This window comes from Leucopleurus acutus, assembly GCF_964270905.1.
Source record: "Leucopleurus acutus genome assembly, chromosome: 2".
In the NCBI taxonomy this organism is placed as follows: domain Eukaryota; kingdom Metazoa; phylum Chordata; class Mammalia; order Artiodactyla; family Delphinidae; genus Leucopleurus; species Leucopleurus acutus.
The window spans coordinates 191,406,123-191,427,656 of NC_139143.1; the positions used below are offsets into that span (position 1 = coordinate 191,406,123).

The 21,534-nt window shown below is 55.7% G+C and overlaps 1 protein-coding gene across 1 annotated transcript; it reads left to right on the forward strand.

Annotated features, from left to right (window-relative positions):
- Window positions 1–5,115: 5,115 nt before the first annotated feature.
- WRAP73 (WD repeat containing, antisense to TP73) lies at window positions 5,116–21,265 on the forward strand. Its single transcript, XM_082832631.1, has 12 exons — window positions 5,116–5,222; window positions 8,544–8,696; window positions 9,195–9,311; window positions 15,618–15,690; window positions 16,955–17,058; window positions 17,782–17,868; window positions 18,143–18,277; window positions 18,370–18,447; window positions 19,452–19,557; window positions 20,178–20,303; window positions 20,678–20,869; window positions 21,104–21,265. The coding sequence occupies exons 1-12, from the start codon at window positions 5,154–5,156 to the stop codon at window positions 21,244–21,246; spliced, it is 1,383 nt and encodes a 460-aa protein (XP_082688757.1). The 5' UTR covers window positions 5,116–5,153; the 3' UTR covers window positions 21,247–21,265.
- The last annotated feature ends 269 nt before the right edge of the window (window positions 21,266–21,534 follow it).

The following is a 21,534-nucleotide window of genomic DNA, read 5'->3' on the forward strand; positions in this document are numbered from 1 at the left end:
CACCTGACAGCAATTTGCAGGGGTAAATTGTCACACAGTGTCCTGGGGACACAATCCCCATCATAGTTAGGCCTTTACCATCCAGACAGAAGCATGGTCAGGGTGACAAGGGACCACACCTCTCGGTTTCTTTTTTCCTTTTTGCTGTGTGAAACTAAATTATCAGAAAATGACTAGTTTTAAAACACTGACTCAGCACTCCCACAGAAACGCCCAAATTGGAAAATAAGGATGTGCCCTTACCTTTTATGGGGGCTGGACAGAAGAAACGCACAATTGAAGAATGTTTCTGGGTTTTGCTTTTTGGAGTTTTTTTTGCAAACCCAAAGTTCAACCTGTGTGCAATATCTTTTATACAAGTCTCTGGAGGATAAATTCCCCTTGAGCTTGGTGACCGGAAACTGTCTCCCAGTTAGATGAACATGCAGCTTCCTTTCAGCCACCAACGAAACGATTTCCCTTTTGGGGTCAGAATCTTGGGATGAATGCCGTCCTTGGCTACAGGCAGGACCTCCGCCAGGTCCTGTCCCTAAATTCTCAGCCTCTCCTTTTCCTCGCCATCTTGGCTGTGTCATTTGCATCCCACTTGTGGATGTGGGTAATACCCTATAAATAACTATTAAAGGAGGCATTCTTGCTGCAGTACCCCTGACAGAGGACATCAGCCTCCACCCAAACCACAGGCAGATTCCTGCCTCCCTGCCGGCCATTCCGTTCCCCCCACCCGCTCCCAGGGGAGACCTGTTGGCTACTAGGGAACTATGCCCTCCACCTCGCCAAGGACTTCTGGTTCTCCAGTCTCTGGCACAGCACCAACAGCCGGCACTACGGGGCCCACGTGTGTGTGCCAGGCATCATTCTAAGAACTTTAGACGTGGCATCTTGGTTACTGTTCTCCCAATCCTCTGGGGCAGGGGCTATTACTGCCCTTTTTTACAAATGGGTAAACTGAGGCTTGGAGTGGTTAGGTAACTTGCTCAAGGTCCCTGACTTGTAAGTGGCGAAGAGGGGATCTGAACCCTAACATTCTGACCTCCACACCCACACGATTAACCACTGCACCATACTGGCCCTTCCATGGGGCTGCCCTGCGGAATTTGTTCTCCAGAACCTTCACCAGGACTTCGAGACAGGGCTGAGCTTCCTGCGCCCGTTCCTCTGGTAGCCTCCTGCTGACACCCTGACAGCTTCTGGTACCCGCACACCTTTTTGTCTTATTTTTAAAATCACATGCATACTCCATACATTCACACGTTGCAAGTTTTTAAATACTGTCTTTTTGTTCTCAAGACAATTCTTTTTACACTTTTACTGAGTAAATCGAGAGATGGGTGCTGGATTTTTGGTATACGGTGCATTTTCCCCCAAAGCTAATTATTAAGGTTAATACAAATAAACAGCAACAACGTCAGCAAACAAAACAAAAGAAAACCATTGAGCTGATGGCTCCCAAATGTCCAGTATTTAATAAACAGGCCACAGGATACTTGGACCAAATGACCTCTGGTCAGAGATGAACAGCACACTTCCCCCGCCCGCCCCCACCCCCAGCCCCTTGCTGATTGACAATGGTCTACCTGTCACCCAGGTATTCATGTAGACACGTGCATACTTTGTGCAAATCCACTTAGGGACCAGACAAAACTACGAGCTGAGTAAGAAGGTAATAATAACTACCCCCCACCCCGCAATCCAGGGCCTAAAAGGAGGGTGAGTGCGAGGCCAGGAGGATCTGGAGAGAAGGGATCCAGGAAAGAGGTGTCACCTCTGGCCAGGCCGGCGGCCCAGGGACCACATTCTGACCCATCCTCTCCCCAGCTGGAACAGACTCAGGAGGCAGACAGGTGGGGCACCCGGGCCAGCTCAGGGCCGCCAAGAGATGCCGCTCTGGAACCTGGCTCCCTGGGACCAGCTTAGGGGGCATGCCCAGTTTTCCGGGTCCAGGGGAAGACCTGGGTTTCACTCAGCCTTGTGCGGAGTGGGGCGGCTAACGCCTCCAGATCGGTAACAGCCCTCGCAGGTGCAGAGGGAGTGGGGGCCGGCAGGGAGGGGCTCGTCAGCAACAGGCGCCTGCACCCCCAAACGAGCCTCTCCCCGGGGTCGCGTTCTCCACGTCCCCTTGAAGCGGAGGTGGAGAGGAGTTAACCCCAGGCAGGCCCTCTGGGAATCCCAGGGAGACTGCTCCAGGCCCCAAAGGCCGCCGCACTGCTGGCAGGACGCCGCATCTCCTGGCCGGCTGGACTCCGACCCGGGCTCCCCGCCGCCCCACGTGCCCCGCCCCACGAGCTGGTCGGACTCGGGGTAGCCTCCATGTCACCCTCTCTCGAGTTCGTGCACACGGTCTCCTCTAACCGCCTCCCAGCTTCGGAGCCGCGAGCCAGTGCGCCGGCTGCCCTGAGCTCAGGCCCCGCCGGCGGAGCCCAACCGCGCCCAAGCCCCTCGCGCCAGGTCCCCGCGCTGCCTACCTGGTGCCGTCGGAGCCCCAGGAAGCTATGCCCTAGCCCGCCCCGGCTTAGCCGCGTAACCCCTTCGGGGGCGCAAGGCAGGCGCGGGCCGAGAGGCGGGTGCAGCTGGGCCGGCGCGGGCGCGGGCGGGGAGGCAGGGCGGGCGCGGGCCGCCGAGGCGGGTTATATGGGCGCGGGGAGGGGAGGCGCCGCGGAGAGGGGTGGCCGCGGGCGTTAGCGCCTTCCGTAGCCGGCCGGCGGGAAGGCAGCGCGGGCCGCTCAGCCGTTGGCAGGAGGAGCGCTGGGCGGCGGGGCCAGGCTGGGGCCAAGGTTGCCGCCCGGCGCTCCGCCCCCCCAGCTGGCCGCGTCTGAGTCGGGGTCCCGGGGCACGCTCCGCCCCGCCTCCTTCCCGCCGCCTTTTGGCGCGCGTCGCCCCTGTCGGCCCCGGCGGGGCCTGCCTCGGGCTGATCGCGGGCAGGGCGCCGGGGCCCTGCTGCTGCGGAGATGGGACGGCGACCCTCGACCGGCTTGGGAGCGAGGGCAAGGGCGCGCGGAAGCCGGGGTGTGGGGCAGAGATGCAGACTCCGCGTCCCGACGCCTTCCTTTCCCCGAGACATCGCATCTTCCGGGTCCCCCTCCTCCTCCCCCACTGGCGCCGGGCGCTGGGGATCCAAGGGGAAGGGGAAGGGCCGCGCATCGTAGGGACGCTGCCACCCAGGTCTGCGGAGTGTCCGCATTGGCTGTGACCTGCTAGGGACAGGGGTGAAGGTCGCGACCCCAGGATCCGGGGTTAAATGGAGCCGCTTGCTTCCGGGTGGTACTAGCCGGGCTCCTTCGCCCCGGAGGGCGCGCCACCTACACCGCTCACCCAGCGGAGGTCACGGCCTCGCTTCGGCCCCGGCCCGCATTACGGATCCGCGGGGACCCCCTGGACGCGACTCTCGGCCCCAGCCTTCTTTCTTCCTGGGCGGAGGATGTGACCACGGCCCCCAGGGAATAATAATTCTGTAAGCAAACACTCCCGGGTCGCCGCCGCCTCCCATCCCGGCCCCGGCCCCCGGGGCCGGATTCCGTTTCGCGTTGCGCAGGTACGCACGGGTGTCCAAGGCAACACGTGGGTCATGCACTGGGGATTGCTTTCTACGCGCAGAGACCGCCTCAGGCGAAGACTTCCCTCAGGCCCCGACACCTGTGGCTCCATGGCCCGCGTCCCCCGCAGGGCAGACGGGCTCTTCAGGGCTCTCACCCAGTCCTAGGGCCTCGGCTGGAGAACCCGACGCGCTGGCGAATTTTGAAGGCTCTAGGCGGCGGGCACGTGCTGTACGCTGCCTTCTGGTGCTCAAGGGACCCGTTATCTCCCTCCGACCGAGGCTCCCAGGCCAGGGGAACCCACGCGGCAATGTTGCCGTGGAACTGTGCACAGCCCCGGACTGCTGCACGGCGTCCGCACCTCACCTGGCCCGTCTGGCTGACTGCCACACACCTTTATGGCTAACCTACTGTTTGCAAGGTGCGGGGTAAGGGGGGGCGCCCAAAGACGAATCACACAGGGTTTGATCTGGCCAGGGAAAAAAAAAAAAGGCCGGCACCGCCGAGCAGGACACCTGTACGCATCCCCTACCCGTTCGTTCTGGGAAGTCGGTGGGCTTCCGCAGGGCGAAGACGCGGGCCAGGCTCGCGGAGGTGCGAGGAGGACCCGGGCCGGGTCTCGATTCTCAGAACGCAGGAGCGGGGTTGGGTGTCAGGGTACGTGTCATCTTGGGGCGGCAGAGGCGCCGGCAGGGCCTGGCGGGGGTGTGGGGGGAGGCTGATGTTGGGTGAAGAGGACCCGGAGTCCCTAGTGGGCGAGGGGACAAGGCCCTCACGGGGCAGGCAAGGTCGGCAGAGCCAGCGCCGACGCAGCTGCTCGCTCCCGTCGGTGCGGAGGGCGGGTGCGGCGGGGCCCCGGGTCCGGACCCGGCTGTCCTCCTCCTCCTCGCGGGTCCGAGCGCAGGTGCGCGCGTGAGATGGACAAGCGGGCGCGCGCGATCCACGTGCTCTCCGTGCGGAGCAAGCGTCAAATTCGTGACTTCCCGGATGAGAGCAGCTCCTGGGCGCGAAGTGAGGGCCTTGCTGCAGGCACGGTTGCCGGATTGCGCCAAGAGGCGAAGGAAAACGAACATTTACTCATACTCCATGTATAAAATGTAGTATACGTATTATGCGCTATATTATACATTCCATACGCAAGCACATGTTTATGTTTGAATACATTTACATGTAAATATGTCTTTACATTAAATATAAATATATGAATATAAATACACAGACACACAGGACGCCAGTTAAATTTGAATTTCAGATAAGGGGGTAGTTTTTCAGCATAAATACGTGCCATGTGGTATTTGGGAACATATTTCTCCTAGAAAATGATTCGTTGTTTATGTGAAATTCAGTTTAAGTGCACTCTCTGCATTTTATCTGACAACCCTAGCTGAAGGGGACCTCCCCACACCCGAGCACCGGCGGAAATCCCGGGTGGGACGAAACGCCGCGTCTCCTTTAAGGCGCGGCGGCGCGCGGGGTGCCGGGTGGCGAACTACAAGCCCCACAATGCACGCGCCCGCCCGGAGCCCTGACTGGCTGCGGCGCTCGTCCTCCGTCACTTCCGGTCGCGGAGGGGCGGTTGCGGCGGGCTGGGTTTCGCGGTCGTGGGGTCCAGCGGCCGCCATGAACTTCTCCGAGGTGTTCAAGCTCTCCAGCCTGCTCTGCAAGTTCTCCCCGGACGGCAAGTATCTGGTGAGCGGCCGCGGGGCCTGGGCCGAGGGTGGGCCCTCAGCGGGGAGGCGCCTGTCCTCACCGGGAGGTGGGGATCCAGGGAGCGGAGAGCGGGGCGGCCGCTGGGCCTGGATGGAGGGAGCTCGAGGGTCTGCAGGTGTGGGCCCCGGGCAGGTGCTGCAGACAGGTGACCCTGGGAAGGGGACCTGGGAAGATGCTGCAGCCTGGGAACCCAGGAAGCCGCCTGATGCCTGCACCTGGGTTTCCATCTGTTAAAGGCAGGTAAAAGCAATGCTGCCTTCACAGATTTGAGGACACAGGAGATATCGGATCGTTGTTGTTAGTTTGTCACAAAAGGCACGTATATAGTCTACCAGTTGGCTGTAAACTGGTGCAATGGTGCAGCTGCTTGTTGTCGCCTTTCCCAGCCCTCTTCACCCGTTTCTACTACATGCCAGATGAATGATTTAGATAACAGCATTCTATGCGCAGATAAAGAGAGTTGTCCGCACTCCTGAGATTTGAGCTGCTGATTCCATGGGTGGCAGAATGCTTCTGACATCACTGAGCTGTCTTGTACATGAAAGTTAAGTTTTGAAATATACCAGCGTGACCCGTGTATCTCCTCAGAATCTTAGGGTGAGGGCATGTGGTGGGTGAGGGATCATTGGCATTGGAAAGACATGAAGAAGAAAAATTATGCTTTATAGAAAGTGTACTCAGTTTCACTAATTAGTAACTGATGCTTCCTGATTCTTTTTTCAGTTCGAGTTTTGTTAACATTCCTTTCATCCTTATCTAGTTCTTTGAGGATGGATGTATACGTTTGCCTTCTTTGTGGAGGTTTTATTCTAAATCACATAATATGGCATTCAGCTCCAAAATACAAAATGTCTTTAGCTTAAGTGGCACCCCAAAAAACCTTGGTATATTCAAAATACTCCCGCATACGTTAGGGGTTCCCCCCCCTTTGGTCATTTATGAAAATTCTAGTGAATTATAAAGAGAGAGATTATATTTCCTCATTTAATTTTGGTACTTTTTTTGGTTTTACACCAAAATAATCAGATCTTTCTGATTTAAATATCGTGAGCGCTAGACAGTAATGTCACTGGAACCATGTTCTTCAAAGCGCTATCCTAGGTGCTGGAAAAAGTAGGGCCATGTTGCCATTTTTAATATCTTGCAACAGATTTGATAAGGTTTTTCCAAGTGTTGCTACAAACATTCCATTTTGTAACAAGCTTATTGTAACTGATCACAGCTTTCAAAGCTACAATATGAAAAGATAGGCATGGGATACATGGTATTTCTAATCTGCAATCCCTCCCCTACTCTCCTTTTCCCATGCAAAACTCATGTGGCTTTTTTTTTTTTTTTTTTTTTTTTTTTTTTTTTTTGGCTGTGTTGGGTCTTCGTTGCTGCGTGCGGGCTTTTCTCTAGTTGCAGTGAGCGGGGGCTACTCTTCATTGCAGTGCACGGGCTCTAGGCGTGCAGGCTTCAGTAGTTGTGGCACACGGGCTTCAGTAGTTGTGGCACACGGGCTTCAGTAGTTGTGGCTCGCGGTCTCTAGAACGCAGGCTCAGTATTTGTGGCGCACGGGCTTAGTTGCTCTGTGGCATGTGGGATCTTCCCAGACCAGGGCTCGAACCTGTGTCCCCTGCATTGGCAGGCGGATTCTTAACCACTGTGCCACCAGGGAAGTCCCTCTTGTGGCTTTTTTTTAATGGGAGTTTATAAAACAAAAATCCAATAATCCAGTTTGACCTTGATAAATACAAAAATGAAGCAATTAACATTGAAAAGTCAGTTCTTGATTTTTGAACTGTGAGGTACTCTCCTATTAGCAGGTACGTTTACTCAATCATAGAAATTATTTGCTTGGATTTGGATATTATTAACAAATATAGACATAAAGTAACTGTATCTTTAAGAAACCTGTATTAACACTTAAACTTTTCAGAGTCAGGATTAGGAATAAGTTAATGTGGGTGTGTAAGAACCCCCCAGCCCTTCCTCCTATGAGTCCCACACGACTGCCACACTCAACACTTCTGACACATCTGTTCACCAACCATGTGGGGTTTTTTCCCCACACCAAGCAGTTGTCCACCACGCCAGCTGGGTGTCCTACAGTTTGACTCAGTTCCGACACTGTCTACCTGGAGAGAGCGCCAGGTCCAACAGGTTAAGGGCTCAGTCCCACAAGACTGCTTCCTCCCCCTTCAAACGCCAATTGCGGGTCCAGGTTGTCACCTGTGCGTCTGACCAACTGGCTATAGGTCAGAGGTTCCATGATGTCCTCTTTGGGTTCCATTGATTTGCTAGAGTGACTCACAGCACTCAGAGAAACACGTTTACCAGTTTATTAAAGGATATGGTGAAGGACACGCATGAGCAGCCAGATGAAGAGGTACGCAGGGTGAGGCCCGGGGGGCCCTGAGTGCAGGAGCGTCTGTCCCTGTGAATCTGGGGTGCGTCACCCTCCGTGTCTGGCTGTGCTCACCCCCCTGGAAGCTCTGAACCCCATATTATTGGGATTTTACGGGGCCTTCATCGCATGGGCCTGAGCCATCATTAACTCCATTTTTAGTCCTTTTCACCGAAGAGAAAGGCGGGTGGGGCTGAAATTTCCAAGCTTCTAATCTTGGCTTGGTCTTCCGGGTGACAGCCCCATCCAGGAGCCCACCCAGAGTTGCCAATCTAGAACAAAAGACGCTCCTGTCACCCAGGAAATTGCACATGTTTCATTCAGGAGCCCTGTGTCAGGACCTGAGGGCAGAGACCAACATGTCTCTTCTGTTCTCTCATCACAGGTCAAGGAGCATTTATGAAGCGTCCTTAGACCTGCAGAATTTCAAACCTGTATGTTGACTTTCTGTTGCTTAGGCTCCAAGTCAGACATTGAACAGAAGGGAACTGCGCCTCTGGGGTCGCTCTCCCCCGCAGCCCTGCACCTCCCTGCTCACTCCTTACAGCTTGTCTGCAGGTGATGGAAGCAGAGAGGATTGGGTTGTTCACAGATGGGCCTCTCCGCAGTGCCGTTTCCTGCTTCAGGGTTAGTCACACAGTGAAGAAAGTAGAACCTGACTCCAGTAGAGAGTTTGAAAATAATACTTTCTCTGGGGATTCAACAGTTTGGGCACCTGGTTTGTACATTTCAGTTTTATCTTCCATTAACTCCTCTTTGTTGAGAACAGGCTGTCCACATGACGAGCACGAGGCCATCTAGGCAGGCAGCGTGTGTGCAGGGAGAGAAGGAGGCAGCCCCTGGCTGGAGGGCCGCGCCGAGAGCACCCTCCTGCAGAGCCCACACCGCCCGCCTCTCTCCTCCCTCTCCAGGCTTCCTGCGTCCAGTACCGGCTAGTGGTCCGGGATGCCATCACCCTCCAGATCTGCCAGCTGTACACGTGCCTGGACCAGATCCAGCACATCGAGTGGTCGGCCGACTCGCTCTTCATCCTGTGTGCCCTCTACAAGCGGGGGCTGGTGCAGGTTTGCGGCCCGAGGCTCGGACGCCCCCCGTCCCGGAGCGTAGCCCCCGCGAAGGGCCTCGTCCTGTGCCCTGCTGGTCTGGAAGAAGAGGCAGCACAGCTCAAAGGCCGTTAATAGTTCGCTCATAGTTTAAGATAGTTTAAGATAAGAAGACACTTAAGTGTCCTTGATCTGTAACCAAGTTAACTCAGTAACAGGCAGTGTTCAGAGGGCAGCCCAGCAACTCGCTCGTCCTGTGTGGGAGGGCTGAGATGTGTCTTGTTGTAGACCCCACACCTAACTAAGTGAGGTCTCAGGGACAGCAGAGGGGTGCTCCCTTCGAAGCACGACAACACGCTGTCACCGAGTAGCGCGCCTTACCTCTGCGGTGCAACCCGGGCCCAGCCCTTCGTGCTGGAAGGTTCCGAGGGCTCGCCCGTGTTCGCCGCCACGCAGCTCTTGGCCGGTTGGCTTCAAGCCTGCGTAGCGCACTGACTCGTCTCTCTCTTGTGACTGTAGGTGTGGTCTTTGGAGCAGCCAGAGTGGCACTGCAAAATAGACGAGGGTTCGGCAGGGCTGGTGGCTTCCTGCTGGAGCCCCGATGGGCGCCACATCCTCAACACGACGGAATTCCACGTGAGTGGGACGCCCCGAAGGCCCCCTCCTCCTGAATTGCTTGGGAGCGTTAGAGTGGGTGGTTTGGGGGGAAGGGTATACGTCGTAAGTGGTCAGAGCATTATAAGCCCATGAGTGTTGTTATATAATCTTTTTGCCCAGTTTTAATGAAAAGAAAAGATTTTTTTAAAAGAACAGCTTAAATTATATTTTTAAGGATTTGAACAGGTTCTTTGATTCAACAATTGAAAATGAACTTCAGGATGAACAAATTTACATCTTTCCCTCAAGACATCTGATCTGTGTGTTTCTAACCTCTTCATTCATTTCCTCTTCAAGCCTTGGACTTACTTGGGACATGGGGCCCTGGGCAGGAGCTCTGAGCGCGAAGAACATTTGAAGTCTGACAGTAAATCAGAGATAGCTTGGGTGGTGTGAACTCATCTCGTCAGCGTGTCACATTAGGGGATCAGGGAAGGCTGGGGTGGTGTGAACACATCTCGTCATTATATTGAGTTTGATGTCTGCCAGTTTAGGCTGTTGGGGAGGGAGACAGCAGTGAAGGGGGCCTGGTCTCTCCACGTTACACACGTTGACATTTTACAGGGCTGTTGGAGAGAACTTGAGCTGTTCATATAGCCTCATCTAAAAGGCTTCATGCTTACAATTCTTCGGGCCCAAATCCAGCCCCCAGACAGGCACCTGTCAGTGTGAAAGAGAAACCGTGCTCTTTGGACAGGGTTCACTGACAGGCAGTCTGCGCGCTGCCGTGAGGCCTGAGAACAGAGCGCTCAGGACCGCAGGGTGTCTGTGGGCCCCACCTCAGCCCGCGGGGCTCCTCGCTCTGCATTTTGCATTAAGCACATCCTTACTTACCTCAAGGTCTTATCTGTGTGTGCGCGTGTGTGTGCAGACACCATACACTGTGGTGTGCGTTTGTCTAAAGTTTGCTTAAATGAATTCATACTCTGTGTTCTGTTGTGGTTCTTTCTTCCCCCTCGATATCGTTTTTGAGATTCATCCACGTCGAGGGTTTGACTGCTTCTTTCAGTCCTTGTAGGGAAAGTCATGCCACGGTTTATGCAGCCACCCTGCTGGTGCTGGGCATTGGAGCTGTTGCGGTCCATGCTGCAGGGAATGGACTGTGGGCGTCTGCTCCAGCCCGTATCCAGGTGTTCTCTCTCGGACGTTTGGGGAGGGGAGGTCGCCTGGTTGTGGGAGATGCGGTTTGATCAGGATGTTAAATGGATGCCAGTCCAGTAGAACTGCAGTGGTACTGCACTGTGGTTTGCATTTTCATTTCTCTAAGAATTGGTGACGTCGAGTTTCCGTATCTTATTTTATACACACCCACGCACACACTTAATTTAAATATGTATTTCAGGTTCACGTGGAGTTTATAGTGGTCGTGTCAGGAGTGTATCCATTTTTATCTGTTCCCAACAGGATTTGTTAAGAAGTCCGTCTTTACCACCTGTCTCGAGAACTGAATTTCTTTACAGCGACGCGATCGGTCCCGATTTTCCATTCTGTGCCATCGTCGGCCCGTCTCCCTCCTGTGTTACAGGATGTTAACGTGTAACAGGGCTGTGCCCTCCTCACTGCCTCTGCTCTGCCAGGTTTCCTCGTGTGTTTTTGAGGCTCTGTTACTAGAGCTGTTCCAGGTTTCATGGTGAACTGAGCCTTTTATTATTATGAACGGTTCTTCGCGTCTCATAGTTTCTTCTGTTCTGCAGTGTGTTTTGTCAGATGATGGCGCCAAACGCCATCCTTCCGGGGTTGGGGCTTTCAGGGTATATCTTTTTCAGCCTTTGACTTTCAGCCTTTCCGTATCCTTAAATTTTAGTATGTATGTTGTAAATAGCCTGTAGTTGTCTTAAAAAAATAAACCCGACCAGAGAACTTTTTCTTCTATCTCAGTAAAGCCAATTGGAGCTACTTACGAACAGCAACATTCACCCACTTTCAGCGTGTGGACCGTGAGCTGGGACACGTAGCTGCCGCCCCGGTGGGCATGGAGCGTGCCCACACCACCCAGTGGGCACCTCCCGCCCTCCGGTCATCCTGCTGCCCACCCCTGGCCTGCTTCCTGTCGCTCTTGGTTTACGGTTCAGATTCCACGTGAGAGGGGCCACGTGGCGTGCAGAGTTTTGTGTTTGGCTTCCATCACTCGGCCTCGTGCTCTTCTTGAAATCCGTCCGCGTCTGTGGGCATCAGCCCCGGTTTCTCGGAGCTGAGTGGCGCCCCGTGTGGATTCCCCACCCTGCGCGTGTCGCCCACTGGCCGATGGGGCTGTCGTGAATGCCCTCACTGGGCTGTCTGCGGACGCGGGTTTTTCTTTCTCTCGGGTAAAAACCTGGAGTGGGGGGTGCGGGGAGGTGTATGTTTACAGCTTAAGAAACCGCGGACTCTTTTCCGCAGTAGCTGTGCCGTTAGCCTTCCCCCCAGCAGTGCAGGAGTTTGTTCCATAGTCTCACCAACGCTGCTCATCACAGCCCCTTCTGTTAGGCAGTCTGATGTGTGCTGGTGTCTCATTGTGGGTTTTCTTGGTGATTTCCATATGACTGATAATACTAAGCGTCTTTTGTGTGCCCATCATCCTATAACTCTTGTCTGTTCATATCATCCGTCCGTTTCTTTATTAGGCCGTTTGTCCTTTCGTTGAGCTGTAAGGTTCTGGTTACAAGTTCTTTGTCAGATACGTGTTTAGTAAATATTCTCTCCTGGCCTCTGGCTTGCTTTTTCATTTTGTTAACAGTTTCTTTTAAAGAGCAGTCTTTCATTTTGACGGGGTCTAATGGGTCAGTTTTTTCTTTTATCATTTGTGCACTTTGTGTCTAAAGAAATCCCTGCCCAACCCAAGATCACAGAGCTGCTTCTGTTTTCTTTTAGAGTTTTTATGATGTCAGCTGCTAAGTTCAGATGTGGGATTCGTCTTGAATTTCTGTCCTTCCCCCACTTTGCACCTTTGTCAGAAATCAGTTGCCTGTAGGTATGTGGGGCTGTTTCTGGACTCTGTGTTGTTACATCGATCTCTTAGTCTGTCTTTGTGCCAATACCACATGCTCCGGATCACTAAAGCTTAATAGTAGGTCTGGAAACCCAAATCAGTGTGTTTTCCAGTTTTGTCCTTTTTCAAAGTCGTTTTGGCCATTCTGGGTCTTTAGTATTTCCGTATCCATTTTGGAATAAATTAGTCAATTTCTAAAAAAAAAAAGAAATTGTGCCAGAATTTTAAAGTTGAGATTGCGTTGAATCTGTAGAGCAATTTGGGGATAACGGCCATCTTAACAGTACTGAGTCTTTGGATCCATGAACATAGGATACTTTTCGTTTTCTTAAGTCTTTAAATTTTTTTTCTAAGCGGTATTTTCATTGTATAGATCTCGTACATACTTTATAAAATTTATTCCAAAGTTTTCCATTCTGTTGTATCAGCTCTTGACTCTGCTTCAGTCCAGGGGAAGGGCCAAGGGTGTTCACGCAGGTGTACGTGTGTAAACCGGGAGGAACTGGACCTCTGAATGCATTCCCACTTCTAACAAGAGAGGGGAGCCACGCACATCCATACTGATAAAGAACTCGGTGGGCTGCTGTCAGTTTGCTGTGTTCCTTTTTTTTTTTTTTGTGGTACGCGGGCCTCTCACTGTCGTGGCCTCTCCCGTTGCGGAGCACAGGCTCCGGACACGCAGGCTCAGCGGCCATGGCTCACGGGCCCAGCCGCTCTGCGGCATGTGGGATCTTCCCGGACCAGGGCACGAACCCGCGTCCCCTGCATCGGCAGGTGGACTCTCAACCACTGCGCCACCAGGGAAACCCTGCTGTGTTTCTTGAGTTAATTTTCCAAACAATCTCTGAGTTGGAAAACGTCATTTTAAGTATTTTTGTTTAAGTACTGGAATTTTCCAGGTCACCGGCAGCAGTGATCAAGTAATAAAAATGTACTTATTTTTTACGTCAAGACAGCTAGAAAGTGTTGTGGGAAAGGAGATGAGCTAAGGAACTCTTTCTCAAAAGTGACTGTTCTCTGGCGAGATTAGCGTTTCAGTTCACCCTTAAATGTGGCAACGCCTGAAAGCACAGCCCAGCCCAGAGGGGGGTCCTGCTGAAGGGCCGACACCTTGGAAGGACCCTTGGTGGTGACGGTGATGCCGTGGGACCAGACCTGAAATCCCAGGTCAAGGCCCCCTGGCCTCCGCTTTCCCGCCGCAGGGTGTGTGGGTGAGCACGGAAGCGGGCCTGGTCGGCGGCCCTCCGGGAGCCTGCCCTTCGGCACCTCTGGCCTGTCCTCCTGTGCTCTCCCCTCCTGTGGTGCTGCCACCTCCTCGAGCTCACGGAGGGGAGGCGGGTGTTTATCTGCCTCTTTCTCACTGCATTTGTTAAGGTTACACACAGTTGGGTTTCTTTTAACGGTTTTTGATGGGGGATGGCTTTAGACGGGGGATGGCGGGTAAAAATCAGGCTTAGGTGCTTTGTGTCTTTTCTGCCTTTAACAGAGAAGTGTGGATGGGGCAGGGGGTGGGGGGCTCCCAGTCAGGAGCGCCCTGGGCCTTCCCTCCTCTCCCTCGCTCACCTGGAGGACAGGTGTTCCAGGCCAGATGGCGCCGGCTGTGCGTGTCCAGGTGGATTTAACACCCAGACCTGCTGGGCTGGGAAGCGTGTGCCTTTCCACCCTTCTTGGCCTCCGAGAGCAGGTTTTACAGGGAACAAGCCTGTCGTCAGGGTGAGCCTCGCTCCTGGGCCGTGCCTCGTCTGCACACCCTGGTACCTTTGCCTTAGATGGACAAGCGCTTTACCTTGAGTACAGCCCAGAAGTGCTGCCAACCCTGCAGCTTGTCTGCATCCCTTGTGTCCCCAAATGCCGCGTGAGCTTTTCACAGAGGCAGTTCAGGACATCAGATTCTTCCATCAGATTCTTTTCTTTCCTAAGAGACAATGTGGAGAAAATGCAGTTAATTCATTTTTTAAACCTCCTAAGCTAAAAAAGAAAAAGGGCCTAGCTTGCAGGAATCACACTGGTACAGAAACGCAGGGCCCTGCGTTTTACTTCATGTGAAGTCCCACAGTTTTTAAATCTGTGCTTATTTGATGAAAGTAGTTTTCCAGCCTGTGTTCCTTACCTCACAACCACGCCTGGTAAACACAGCTTCGTCCGTGTCCACTGGCCTGGGGGCTGCGGGAGCTGGAGGTGGCAGGGCACCCATTTACCTTCCCTGACGGCCGATGGGAATGGTGTGGACATGCTTTTCCGAAACAAACATTTGGAAACTCCGGTCAAGGGTGACTGTTCACGTTGAGGCTCCGAGGGGGTCTGGGGCGGCTCCAGCAGCCCTCCCCGTGCCTGGGCGCGGGGGCCTTGCCTGCTCACAGGGCCGGGGTGACAGTGCGGAGGCTCTGGGTCGTCCCCCTCCACCGACCCCGAACGCAGCTCCCCGAGCCCAGGCGTCCATCCCTGGCGCACTCGCAGGTCCCTCACTGACATATCTGCTTCCTGCCGTTTTGCAACAGCCCGGGCAGCTGTCGCTACCTGCGCGATGTGCCCACGGTGGGTCCCCCAGAAATCTCCCACAGAGGCCTCCATGCGCGGAGTCGGGCCACTTCCCGTCCCTGCCAGCCTGGGGCTGCCCGGTGAGGCAGAGCTGCTCGCCCTTCATCTGCTTCAGAGGACTGAGGAGCGTCCCGCGTGGCCTCCCTCCTAGACGTGTTTCTCTAAGCAGCATGTTTAGGGTTATTATTATGTGAAAACTGTGACTACGGCATCCCCCCACCCTTATCCGCAGGGGATGCCTTCCAGGACCCCGTGGATACCTGAAACCCCTGCAGTGCTGAACCCTCTATATGCTGCTGTTTCCTATACAGACGTGCCTGTGATAAAACATAAATTAGGCCGAAAAGGAGGGATGACAGTACTTTGAACTACAATGAACTTGTATTTAACTTTGTGTCACTCAGATAATATTGTCACAAAATGAAAACCAAGGACCAGGAGCATTAAATTTAACAAACATGGGACTTCCCTGGCAGTCCAGTGGTGGTTAGGACTCTGCGTTCTCACTGCTGTGGCCCGGGTTCCATCCCTGGTCAGGGAACTAAGATCCCACAAGCCGCCTGGCGCAGCCAAAACAAAATTTAAATGTAACAATCGTAACATGTGAGTTTGACACACGCCTTCAGGCAGAAAACACCACGGGACCGCTGACGCGGGAACTGCCGCGGGAATCTCTCGCTTGGGCGCTGACGATCTGGTGTAAGACTTGGAATGGACTCTCCAAAGATGCTAAATATATGCTGTTTCCTTTCTCTTTTCCCTCCCTTTGCCCCTGGCAGCTGCGGATAACTGTCTGGTCCTTGTGCACAAAGTCTGTGTCCTACATCAAATACCCTAAGGCTTGTCAGCAGGGTGAGTCGGCCAGAGGTACTCAGAAGCCATTCCTCTGTCGTAGTTTGGGGCTTGGGGACCTTTTTACCTTGGAAAATTTCAGACACAGGCAAGAGCTGCCTCGGCCGTGTGTCAGCTCATAGCCAGTGTTTTTCCTCTGTACCCGCCCCCCCCCCCGCCCCCAGATTATCTTAAAAGTACATCCCAGACCTCCTAGTGAGTACTTCATCTGTGACCATTCCCACCTGTGTCTCTAGGGCTTCTCCTGTACGCGACGTCAGTGACTAAGGAGGGTATATTGTCCTTTAGGACGCCAAAGAAGAAGGACTTACACGTAAACCCTTTACATCTGCTGCCTGACTGGGTGCTCAGGTCCCTCCAGTTCATGTCAGTCTCGCACCCCCACCTCACACACCGGATTCTGAACCGAATCCTCCATTGACTTAACTCTGTGAGGCCTGGAGTGGGGAAGTGGCGACCTGTCCCACCTGGACATCACCGAGGAGGGCCAGAGGCATGTGTCCTCTGTGCTGGCGGGGAGCCCGCCCCCGCGGGTTTAGCTGGCCAGTCGGGTGCCCCACTGTCTTGAGTCCTGAAGTTACGTGGCGGTATTTCAGTTAAGAAACAGAAAGAAGCAGTACATAGTTTGAATGATCTTTCCATTTTTTTCTCTTGCCGTCAGCAGTTTGAACCTCACATGTGAATGGCGTGCAATTGTACACTTATTTTTTATTTTTATAGTTTGAATCAGTGTCTCTCCAGATGACACACACCCTTCTTGGTGGAAGTGACAGCTCTGTCATTTAGGTGTTCTTTTGACCCATGAGGTATGAAATGTGGCCACGGGCTCGGTTCGCTAATACGGACCGAGAAAGTACAGTCTGGTTGCAGCCAGAGTCTTACCTTGAATTGACTTCTTCCAAATTTAAATTCAAAAGTAAAAATAGGAAATGTCATGACAAGCCTGCTCTGAACCAGCTGAGTTTCCTGCGGTTAATTTCCTAAGAACACAACACTCCGTAGGGCACCGCACTTCCCAGTAATGGATTGGGGCTCATCGGGGCTCAGGTCACTGTGTATTTCTCGCAGGTTCACTGCAGGTCAGAAGTCTGAGCAAGGGTGTGGAGACCCCGCCCTTTGTAGACACACACTCCCTGCTACAGACGCCCGACTCTGGGTGCCGCGTCCCCCTCTTCAGACCTCTGCTTTCTCTTTCTCGTTCTAACTTGAAAACCACTGCTGCAATCTGCTTCTCGATCCCGGGACCTTTCACTCTTCTCGGCAGGAATAACCTTTACCAGGGACGGCCGCTACCTGGCGCTGGCCGAGAGACGGGACTGCAAAGACTACGTGAGCATCTTGGTCTGCAGCGACTGGCAGCTTCTGCGGGTGAGACTTGTCCCCACCTGGGAGCCGAGTGACCCTGGGGCGTGGGGGGAGGGGAGGAGTGCATTGTCTGAGGTTCCAGGGCATCTTCCGTGGTATGGAGCAATGTGATTCCACATTCCCAAAGGCCGGTGCTGCCTGTAACCACGCGGCACGCACACCGGCAGGCGTTCGTAGGATGTGTTGAGATGACGCGTGCTTGCGGTGTGTTCACAGTTAACAGGACACCAGGTTGGTGCCGCCTCCCTTCCTGTTGGTTCCGTGGTATTTGCATACGTGTGGCTGCATCAGGCGGAAGGGTGAGCCGGAGTTTAACACTGAGCACGTTCCTGCGTGGGGCAGGAGGCCATGGACACAGACGCACCTGGCCGGGCAGGAGCCCCGGATGCCGCCAGACAGAGGCCTCCTCGACGGGGCAGGGATGTCCTGGGAGGGTCTTGCCTGGGCTGGTCTTAAAGGCACAAGACTCAGCCAGGCAAGAAGCAGGTACAGGCGCGGGGCGGACGGAGGCCTGAGCCACGTCGCAGCGCCGTGTGCCCGGCCTGGAACCTCCCCAGCGCTCAGGCCGGACGGCACAGCAGGAGGACCCGGCTGTACACGTTTCTGTCCGTGTCTAGATGAGGATATTAAATCCTGAATGTGTTAACACATCAGTTATAAAATAAACGTTCGTGTATCTGTTGAAAACATTTTCAATTTCATCTCTCCCCCGCCCGGCTCGGCAAGCACTTTGACACGGACACGCAGGACCTGGCCGGGATCGAGTGGGCCCCCAATGGCTGCGTGCTGGCCGCCTGGGACTCCTGCCTGGAGGTAGACAGCCCACTCGGGACCCTTTCTGCTCTAAGCGCCGACTCCAGTATTTCTCTCACGGCCTCCGAACGCCGAGCGCATTAACTGCGTCTTTCAGACGTCGAGCCGAGGAGCTTGTTAGCGCCCGGTTCCCCCTCCCACCGTGTTACCGCTTGGCTCCCCTAGTTGTGGTCCCACGTCCCCGTTTCCCACCGCCGTCGGGGAGGGCAGTGTCCCCGCCCCGAGTCTCACTGCCTCCGCTCTGGGTTCAGTAACAATTTCAATGTCTCGGCAGTACAAGATCCTGCTCTACTCCCTGGACGGCCGGCTGCTGTCTACGTTCTGTGCTTACGAGTGGTCCCTGGGCATCAAGTCCGTGGCCTGGAGCCCCAGCAGTCAGTTCCTGGCAGTCGGGAGCTACGACGGAAAGGTGGGAGGGCGTCCTCGGGGTGAAGCCCACGGCCAGTGCCCCAGCGGCTCTGACGACGTGGTTTCCACCCCCCCCCCCGCCCCCCGCCACAGGTGCGGATTCTTAACCACGTGACGTGGAAAATGATCACAGAATTCGGGCATCCCACGACCATTAATAATCCCAAAATAGTAAGTCTGGAAGCACGTTTCTGTTTGAACAGTATTAGGGGAAGGGGGTCGAAAACTGCTCTTTCACTTTCTGTTACTTATGGTGCTACAGGTCCTTACATCCCCATAACCTTCTGATACTGTAACATTTCAATCGTCAGACTTGCCCAGTGGCCTTTGTTTCTCCTGCCACATTCCCAGGGGGTCCAAAGTGGTGTCCTTCCCCTCCCCAGCCCCCAGCCCTGCAGCTCGCTCTGGGACCAGCTCCTGCTCTGCGCTGTGAACAGGGTCCCCTGCCTGCAGGCGCCAAGCATCTGCACCCACCGTGCTCTGGGCCAGTCGGAGAAGAGCAGGCAGACCCTTGCCCCATGGAGTCTGGGCCAGGGCTGGGAGGGCTGGTGTCTTCCCGGGGTGGGTAGGAAGGCTGCCTGCCAAGGGCTCCTGGGGCAGACACGGGGAGGAGGTGATGCGGGGTTTGGGGAGGAGCAATTCCGGCAGTAGGAACAGGCACAGGAGTGCAAAGGCCCTGAGGTGGGAACAGGCATCCATTTATTCAGCAGGCGCCGGTCTGGGTGCTCGGAGACCTTAGGGACCCGGAGAGACACCCCGCCTCGGGGGGGACAGCAGGGATGGGGACAGACACCCTAGTGAGTTGTCTGCTGGTGAGGGGCCTAAGATGGGTGAGTGGTGAGGAGAGAAGCAGCCCTGACGCCGGCAGGGACTGGAGGACCTGCTGGAGCTGCAGGAACAGGACTGGAAGGCGGCCGGGTCGGGTGGCGCCGCCCCAGGCCTCACAGGGTTCGCCGGAGGTCCTTCCACCCCGCGGCCGGTGCGGTCTGAAGGTGGCGGGCTGCTCGTCCTTTCTGTCAGGCCTCCGGTGACGCACACCGCCTCGCTCCTGGCCCATCTGTCACCCGTCCCCACTGAAGTGCTGGCCCGGGGGTGAGACCTCGTGGAGAGTGCCCAGGAGGGCGCGGTGAGCGGGGCCGCGGCTGCACATCCTGCCCGGGCCGTCTGTCTTCCAGGTGGTGTACAAGGAGGCCGAGAAGAGCCCGCCACTGGTGCTGGGCCGCCTGGCCTTCCCTCCGCCCAGAGCAGCGGCAGCACCCCTGTCCTCCACGGAGAGCGAATGTGAGCAGCTGGGCCCGGGGTGGGGGCCTTTCTCTTCCTCCCCTTTCCTTTCCTTTTATTATGGAAAAAAGAGTTCTCTGGGTCCAGGTAGATTCCAGACGCTCCTTGTTGTTTCAAATCCTCTCCTTTCCTGCGATGCCTGGTAGCCAGCGTGTCTCTTAGCTGTGAGCCAGCAGGCCGCCTGGCCACTGGCTCTGTTGACTGAATACAAGCCCTGGGAATCCTCATTTGACGGCTGGTCCTCTGAGGGCGACTTTTTAATGAACACTGACTTCCTTGGGTGAGCAGGGCCCTCAAAGGGCTCAGGGAGACACCGCAGCTGTGTCGGGGACCTGGGACGTTACTCGTCTGTAAAATGGCATAATTAGGGCGTCAGAGGAGCCACTGGGACGGCCACCAGGCCCTGCAGTGGTGCCTGGCCCGTCGCAGCTCCAGAAACACGGCCTCGCAGGGGAGGGCGCGAGGACAGGCCTTGTGCGCCGCGGCCAGGTTCCCACCGAGCCCTGTTTTCCGTAAGACCCTGCCCTGTGCTTGCTTCTCGCCCCGCAGGGGGTTGTGGGCAGGACCGCAGGCCCTCGCCCCGCGGGGAGGCTCAGGGTGCTCTCTCTTTTGACGCCCAGACGAGGTTGCCTCGGTGCCGGTCTCCTTACAGACGCTGAAGCCTGCCGCCGACAGAGCCAACCCCAGGATCGGCATCGGGGCGCTGGCCTTCAGTCCCGACAACTGCTTCCTGGCGACGAGGAGTGGTCAGTGGCCCGTCCACGTGTGTGTGCTGTCCCCTCACCGCTCCCTCGGGGCCGGGCAGTCGAATGGCTTGAAAGGAGAGTCGGGGTGCGGGTCTCCCGCACGTGCTTCCTCCTGTCCTGCTGCAGAAGCGTCTCGGGTCACTGGGCCCATCGGAGCAGCAGCCGCCCAGCCGCTGCGCCTGCGCCTCAGGCCCTGGCCTCTGCTCCCTCTACGTCCCTCTTTGGGAAGGAGCAGGGCTCAGGCCGACAGGATTCCCGTGTGTGCCAGGCAGCCCCGGGGAGGGCCCCCCCCACTGAGACCCCAGGCAGCATCCGTCCTCAGGCGTGAGCGGCACGGGGACTCAAGCGGGCCTGTTCACGTCTTCCTTCCTTAGACAGCGTCCCCACCGCCGTCTGGATCTGGGACATCCAGAAGCTGAGGCTGCTCGCAGTGCTGGAGCAGCTGTCCGCCGTGCGCTGCTTCCAGTGGGACCCGCGGCAGGCCCGGCTGGCCATCTGCACGGGGGGCGGCAAGGTGTACCTGTGGTCGCCGGCGGGCTGCGTGTCGGTGCAGGTACCCGGGGAAGGTGAGCGCAAGCGGGGACGCGAGCAAACGCGGCCTCGAGCAGAAGGTGAAAGCCCTTCTCAGGAGGCACCTTCCCATAAACCTCAGGGCCGCCGGGTGTGCGCACTTGACTGGGGCCCGCGGCGTTTAGCGTCCCAGGCCAGGGGGAGCCTTCCCACCCGCTGAACTCTGGGGCTCCAGCTGGGTCACCCTGGAACGCTGGTCTGTCCTGCTCTAACCTCCTGGCTTCCTCCAGGTGACTTCCAGGTGCTCTCCGTGTGCTGGCACCTGAGCGGGGACTCCCTGGCCCTCCTCAGCAAGGACCACTTCTGCCTGTGCTTCCTGGAGACGGAGCAGGGCGTCGGCACAGCCTGCGGGCAGAGGGGCGGCCACACGTAGGACCCGTGCGTGATCAGGCCCGCGTCGGCACAGCCTGCGGGCAGAGGGGCGGCCACACGTAGGACCCGTGCGTGATCAGGCCCGCGTGGCTCGAGGTGGGAGGCCTTGGCTGTGTTGGCCGTGGGAGAGGGGCAGAGCTTCTTGGCGCTGCGTCTCCCACTGGGGTGGCCCGGAGGAAGCGTTGTGCTTGTTTTTCTATAGCAAGCCATTTTTGTTAATACGTATGGTATAAAACTAATCTTTGTTACTTAAAATAAATATTTGCTAATTCATAAAATGTCTCTTGCT